The following is a 6,647-nucleotide window of genomic DNA, read 5'->3' on the forward strand; positions in this document are numbered from 1 at the left end:
CAGCAACCCTCCAGACCCCACTAGGGACAAGGGTGGACAGAAAATGGATGGATGACATTTAGCCAAACTCTGGAAACAAAGCAGAGTGAGACCTCTAGTCGCTTCATCTCTTTGTATTAGAAAACGTTGCTTATTAAAATTAGGAGGTAGAATAAAACTCCATCTACTTCTTCTGCTGCCTCAGGAAACACATCAGAGTGAGCCATCTTCTTTCCTCCGCCTTTCTCTGCTTTAGGTAACGTGGCCTTACTGAGACTCAGGAAACGCATCAGAGTGAGCCCTCTGGTTCGCTTCAGGAAACAAGAGTGCAGAAGAATATCTATGTTGGAGGGATATACTACGTTTATAAAATATTTAATTTAATATATATTACAGGGAGAGTCAGAAGGTAAAACGTTTCACATTTTTTTTACATTTTTTTTTAGATGATCAATAACATTTGAAAACTGATCATATATGTAGATTTAACAATAGATATTTTGAGTCACACTCCACACCAGTAAGTGACTTTAAACGGTAACAACAAAAACAAAAAAAAACACACTACCACAGTGAACTATCTTGTTTCAGGAAACACATCAGAGTGAGCCCTCTCCTCAGTTCCGCCCCTCTCTGGGGTCTGCTTTAGGAAACGTGGCCTTAGAGACGCTAGAAACGCATCAGAGTGAGTCCTCTGCTGTCCTCCGCCCCTCTCTGCTTTAGGAAACGTGGCCTTACTGAGGTTTCGGCTGCTCCGGTAGATGAATGAGCCTCCCGCAGCGTCAGATCCCTCTTGTCTCCGCCTGTCAGTTCCCGCCGCATCCTTAGCAGCTCCCCTGTAGAACCTCCATCCGGAACCGCCATGGCAGAACCCGTCCCCGCGGCCGTCCCGAACGCCACGGACTCCAACGGGACCGAGGTGCTGAACGCCACGGCTAAATTCGTGGCCACCCCGGAGGGAACGGCGCTGGCCTACGGCAGCCTGGTGGTCATGGCCCTGCTGCCCATCTTCTTCGGAGCCCTGCGGTCTGTCACCTGCTCCAAGTCCAAGGTAAGCAGCGGTCCGAACCGGCTGGTTCTGGGGGGACCGGGGTGGGGTAGAACCGCTAGCTTCCGCCGGTTAGCATCCCCTGCTAACTGCGCTCTGACTGTTTATTGGCTTCAGTCTTTGAAGGGGCAGCGGCTCATAGATCATCACGGAACGGAGATAAAATGTTGTTAAAGGGAATAAAATGATCGGCCGGATTCCGTTAGAGCAGGTGTTCACTCCAGATGTTCACCTGCAGCCAGGTGACGGCAGGTTCGTCTCAGGGTTGGACTCAGCAGAACCTTGATCCAGATTCTGACCCATGCTGACCCGTTGCTGTCTTCTTGGTGCTTGGAGTTCGTCCCAGGTCATCAGGACTGGGTGGTGGTGGCAGCATCATGCTGTGGGGTGTTGCTTAATGGCCTCCAGCTGGACTGTTTCTCAGCTGGTGAGCCTCATCTGGATCAGAACCGGAGTTGGTTCTGAAACTGCAGTGAGTTTTTAAAATGAGTTATTAAATATGGTGAAAGTTTGTGAACTGGTTGGAGGAGGCCTGAGGAAGAACCAGAACTTCCTGGAGGAACTGAAGACCCAGTTCAGTCTGGAAACATCAAGAGATCCTCCAGGAACCTGGAGATGGATGGACGGGTTTCCTCCTGACCTCTGACCTCTGGGATGCAAGAGTGGAGAAGTCCAAAATGGATGGTTGGATGGATGAGTAAATGGTTGAATGTATGGATAGATGGACAGTTGGATGGATGGTTGGATGCTCATCTATTGTTTGTAAACCAACTGAAGCTCCTCCCTCTGTGTTTCTGATTGGCTCCCAGCTTCCAGGGAGCTGATTGGACCCGCTGTGCTGTTGGTGTCACATGACTTCCTTCCTGCTGTTAACTGTTAATCTTCATCACCTGTTTCTCTTAACGAGCTGATCTTCCAGGCTCCTGTCAGTCTGCAACTTGACCTCTGACCTCTCTCTCTGTCTGTCTGTCCGCCATCTTGTCTCTGCATCCGTCTGCAGGAACTCGGAGACGGTGGGTACGACTCTGGGTTCAGAGTGAGTATCAGAACCGAACCGCTGTGTTGTTCCGGCACAAACACAACATGAACCTGTCTGACGTTCTACTGGGTCAGAACCACGACCCAGTTCTGGTTCAGACCCAGTTCTAGTTCTGGTCGTGGTTCCATTTCTGGGCCAGAACCACGACCCAGTAGGACAGACTGGTGTGTCCCTGTTCTGACCCGGCCGAACCAAACGGCTGACTTATTGCTCCAGGATGTGGTCAGGTTCTGGTGGTTCCGGTGGTTCTGCTCCACTGGGTCCAGGTTGGACCAGGGAGGCTTACAGAAGCTGCTGTTTAAACACCAGAACCAGATAATTGGATCATCTCTGTAGAACTGGACTGGGTTCTGATGAGGCCACTCTGGTTCTGGTGGATTGGATCAGGTTCTGAAGATTCTGGAACCCATTCCGTCGTCATGCTGGATCAGGGATGAGATGAGCTGCTGGTTCTGGAGCAAGACTGACGGAACCGGAACCGCTCTGTTCAGCAGGAAGTGTGACCCAGTAGCTTCCAACATGGCTGCCGACGGCGTAAACAGGAAGTGTCCTTCAAAATAAAACCCAATATTAAATGAAGAAGTAGAAGAAGAGTCAGTTTATGCTAAGCTAGTTCCTGAAACGCCTGGCAGCCATGTTGGACTCCAGCTGCGCCTCGGTACCAGGTGGTTCCGGCCCAGCGGTTGGCCGGGTTCTAGATGTTCCATCATCGTCCTCTCTGGTCTGCATGTGGATCAGAACCGCCATGGATCCAGAACCGGTTCTGATTGAAGCTAACGGTCCACTGTGGTGGTTCTGTTGTGTTCTAACACTGGCTGACGTGTTCTGCTGTGGGTTCTGGACTGAGGCACGTTGTTCTGCCTGGTTCTGTTTGTCCTGAACTCCCCGGCCGGCGCCGGGCCTGAGTGTCTCACCGGGTTTTTCAGAACCAACCGTTCTTTGCCTTTGGATCCACAGCGGGTTCTGAGACCCGGCTGAGAGCAGATGGTTCTGATGAATCCCTCCTCCGGCTCTTCTGACCCAGTTTGCGTCTCCAGAGACGGGTCGGAACAGAACGTAGCCGGATCCGAACTCGAATCCTCTGTGAGGTCAGAGGTCACCCAGGAGCCAGAACTCCACATCCATCTGCAGGTTCTGGATTCATGTCCGTGTTCTAACGGTGCTGAAGGTCCAGATCCAGCTGAAGGACTCCAGTCCTGCAGCTGCTGGGTTCTGATCTGGTTCTGATCCGGTTCTGCTCAGACCATCATCCTGTCCGTGTTCCTCCCAGAACTCTGCCGACGCCCCGGAGACCATCACCAGCCGGGATGCGGCCCGGTTCCCCATCATCGCCAGCTGCACGCTGTTCGGACTCTACCTCTTCTTCAAGGTGAGTTCGGACCTCTCGGTTCTGCTCGGCTGCCGGGTCGGCCGGTTCTCACTGAGCGCGCTCCGTCCTGCAGGTGTTCTCCCAGGAATACATCAACCTGCTGCTGTCCGTGTACTTCTTCGTCCTGGGCGTCCTGGCTCTGTCCCACACCATGAGGTACCGTCAGAACCGGGATCGGGTCCACCAGCGCTGCTGCCTCCCCGTCTAATTCCGTGTCTGTCTTCCAGTCCTGCCATGGCCAGAATCTTCCCAGAGTCGTTCCCCAACAAGCAGTACCAGCTGCTGTTCACCCAGGGCTCTGGAGAGTCCAAAGAAGGTGAGACCATCGGATCGCCAGACAGAACCAGGTCTGCGGTTCAGGTGTTCCAGAACCGCCAATCACTGGCCTGGTTCCTGTGGTCTGAACACCTCCAGACCGTTTGATGAAGGTTGAATCGGACCTCCCAGTATCACCTGCACTACGGTTGATAAATTAGATGTTTAGAGTTTGACGGTGAAATAACCCAGAGAAGTTTCTGTTAAACGGCTGCAGGCGGTTCTGATGGTTCTGATCCGTCAGTTCGGCTTCAGGAGTTTCAGGAAGTTGCTGTATTTTCTGTTATTTTTTTAATCAACGTTCTTCCAGCAAAATGTGACAGATTCTCTTTCTGCCTCCAGAAATAGTGAATTATGAGTTTGACACCAAGAACCTGGTGTGTCTGGTCCTCAGCAGCGTGGTCGGGGTTTGGTACCTGCTCAAAAAGGTAAACTCACCTCCCACTGTTGGCCTGCTGCGCTCTCAGCCAATCACAGCGCTTGTTTCTGTGACATAACAGCACTGGATAGCCAATAACGTGTTTGGCCTGGCGTTCGCGCTGAATGGGGTGGAGCTGCTGCACCTGAACAACGTCAGTACCGGCTGCATCCTGCTGGGGGGGCTGTTCATCTACGACGTCTTCTGGGTGAGAATCCTACTTACATGGTACAGGAAGTGGTGTGTGCTTTTCAAAATAAAAATACACCATTTTTTTTCTTTGCGTTGTAGAAATGATTTTTGCATTAAGACGATTAAACTTTTTAAATGTTAATTCAATAAAACAGATTAAAGATTAATTTAATGCTGTGCAAAGAAGCAGCTCTCACTCTGAGTCTCTGATTTACTGAAGGTCAGTGAACGCACCACAGGATGTAAAGATGTGTTCAGACCAGGAAGATATTTGGAGAAATTCAATAATTAACATTTTTTAGTAAGATGTCAAATAGGATTATAAAAATATTAAGAAAATATGTTTATTGTACTTTTATTTACGTAATAATTCTAAATAAAATTACGTTAATTACAAATTATTTAAAAATAATTTTAAAAATGTAAAATTCAGAATAAAAATACATTTAAGGAAAATTACAATAAACACAATATTTAGTAAATATTGTCTCCAGGTGTTTGGGACCAACGTCATGGTAACGGTGGCCAAGTCGTTCGAGGCACCGATCAAACGTGAGTCGACGTTTCAGAGCACTTCCTGCTTCCTGCGGCTCTGGTTCTGACCCGAGTCTCTGTCTCCCAGTGGTGTTTCCTCAGGACTTACTGGAGAAAGGACTGGAGGCCAGTAACTTCGCCATGCTGGGACTGGGAGACATCGTCATCCCGGGCATCTTCATCGCCCTGCTGCTGCGCTTCGACGTCAGGTAGCGCCCGGCGCCGCCCGCTCTCCCTCCGCGGCGTCTCCGCTCACCTGTCCCGACCCGTCCTCGTGTCCTCATGTCTCTGTCTGTCCACAGCCTGAAGAAGAACAGCAGGACGTACTTCTACTCCAGCTTCCTGGCCTACATCTTCGGTCTGGGCCTCACCATCTTCGTCATGCACACCTTCAAACACGCACAGGTAGGAGGCGGGGCCAGACGTCTGATGTCCGGGAAGCTTTATCAGAACCACGGAATCGGACCGGGTCAGTGGAACCGGGTTCCTGACTCTCTCTCTCTCTCTGCAGCCCGCCCTGCTCTACCTCGTCCCCGCCTGCGTCGGTTTCCCCGTCGTCGTGGCGCTCTGCAAGGGCGAGCTCACCGAGATGTTCAAGTGAGTAACCATGGCAACCGCCAGGTACTGACGGTTGATCTTCCGATGAGGAAAATAAACCTGCATCAATCTGTCCATACGTCGGGTCAAAGGTCATTTCTGGTTTCACATTTTAAAAACTAAATATTGTTAATAATCAACAATAAAAATGAGCTGAAATAAAAACATTAAATGGTAGAAAAATAAAATCCAGAAACGGTTCAAGAGCTTCAGAACCGTCTCTATAGGCCCGGGGCCTCAAACTCGATTTACCCAGGGGCCACTGGAGGCAGAGTCTGGGTGAGGCTGGGCTGCATGAAGGATTCATTTTTAAAATGTCATCAGCATTTCATTATTTATCCAACACATGAACTGCAGGCTTTGGCTTGACAAAGACATGATGAGGGTGAGACAAAGTTTAGTTTATTCCGCTTGGCGTCGCTCTTGTTCTACGTTTCATAAAAGTCTTTAGCCAGCTAGTATGGCAAGCCGTTGTAACATAAATTCTGTTTTACCGCCCTTACATTCCAGATATCTCAAATTGTTTTGTGACTAAACGTTTTAGCGATTTAAGATGTCTCTAGTTTCATTCTGACTAGTCAAAATGACGTCAGATTTACCATTGACTATTTTAGAGACTTCAATTCAAGATGTCTACAATGAATTACTGACTATATGAAATACACATTTCAGATATCTACAATTAAATTATGACTGGTCATAATTCTAATTGAAGATATCTCTAATGACTCCATAATTCAAGATATCTTAAATGTATTTTTGGATAGGAGAAATGAAGTTTTGACTTGTGAAAATTAAAGATATCTTGAATTGTAACTTTGACTAGTCAGAATTATTTTTTAAGATATCTCTAAATGAATTAGAGATCTTGAATTACACAGCTTTTCTATTTAAGACTAGTCAGAATGACATTATTGATATCTTGAATTGGTTTTCTGTCTAGTCAAAACGTCCCTTACTTGCGTAGCAATTTGAAAGTTTAATAAAACAATGATAAATAGAGAAAACGAAAAAAGTTGTTTGAAAATGCGCCACTTTCATGTTGAAAATGGTTTGACAAAAACAATTTCAGCTTTTCAAAGCTGTTTTAAGTGCATTCGGTTCATCAGAAATGAATAAACAGGAAATTCTTTGCAGATATCAGAAGCAGTCTTAT

At 48.0% G+C, this 6,647-nt stretch overlaps 1 protein-coding gene across 5 annotated transcripts in view; it reads left to right on the forward strand.

Annotated features, from left to right (window-relative positions):
* The first annotated feature begins 431 nt into the window (after positions 1-431).
* Positions 432-6,647, forward strand: part of hm13 (histocompatibility (minor) 13) — a 13,753-nt gene continuing 7,537 nt past the window's right edge. For 2 of the 5 annotated variants that reach the window (XR_001426592.1, XM_015045713.1), the window contains exons 1-11: positions 432-1,030; positions 2,028-2,063; positions 3,337-3,435; positions 3,509-3,591; positions 3,663-3,751; positions 4,093-4,178; positions 4,251-4,376; positions 4,855-4,912; positions 4,983-5,103; positions 5,197-5,299; positions 5,406-5,491. Coding sequence is in view for 4 of the 5 variants with exons in the window: in XM_015045713.1 (XP_014901199.1) it covers positions 842-1,030; positions 2,028-2,063; positions 3,337-3,435; positions 3,509-3,591; positions 3,663-3,751; positions 4,093-4,178; positions 4,251-4,376; positions 4,855-4,912; positions 4,983-5,103; positions 5,197-5,299; positions 5,406-5,491 (1,076 nt within the window). In the remaining variant the exon portion in view is untranslated. The remainder of the gene's footprint in view (positions 1,031-2,027; positions 2,064-3,336; positions 3,436-3,508; positions 3,592-3,662; positions 3,752-4,092; positions 4,179-4,250; positions 4,377-4,854; positions 4,913-4,982; positions 5,104-5,196; positions 5,300-5,405; positions 5,492-6,647) is intronic. The other 3 variants (XM_015045715.1, XM_015045714.1, XM_015045716.1) reach the window with 3 other exon arrangements.

Source organism: Poecilia latipinna, unplaced genomic scaffold (assembly GCF_001443285.1).
Source record: "Poecilia latipinna isolate Pla-1442-1.1 unplaced genomic scaffold, P_latipinna-1.0 Scaffold741, whole genome shotgun sequence".
NCBI classification, from domain to species: Eukaryota; Metazoa; Chordata; class Actinopteri; order Cyprinodontiformes; family Poeciliidae; genus Poecilia; species Poecilia latipinna.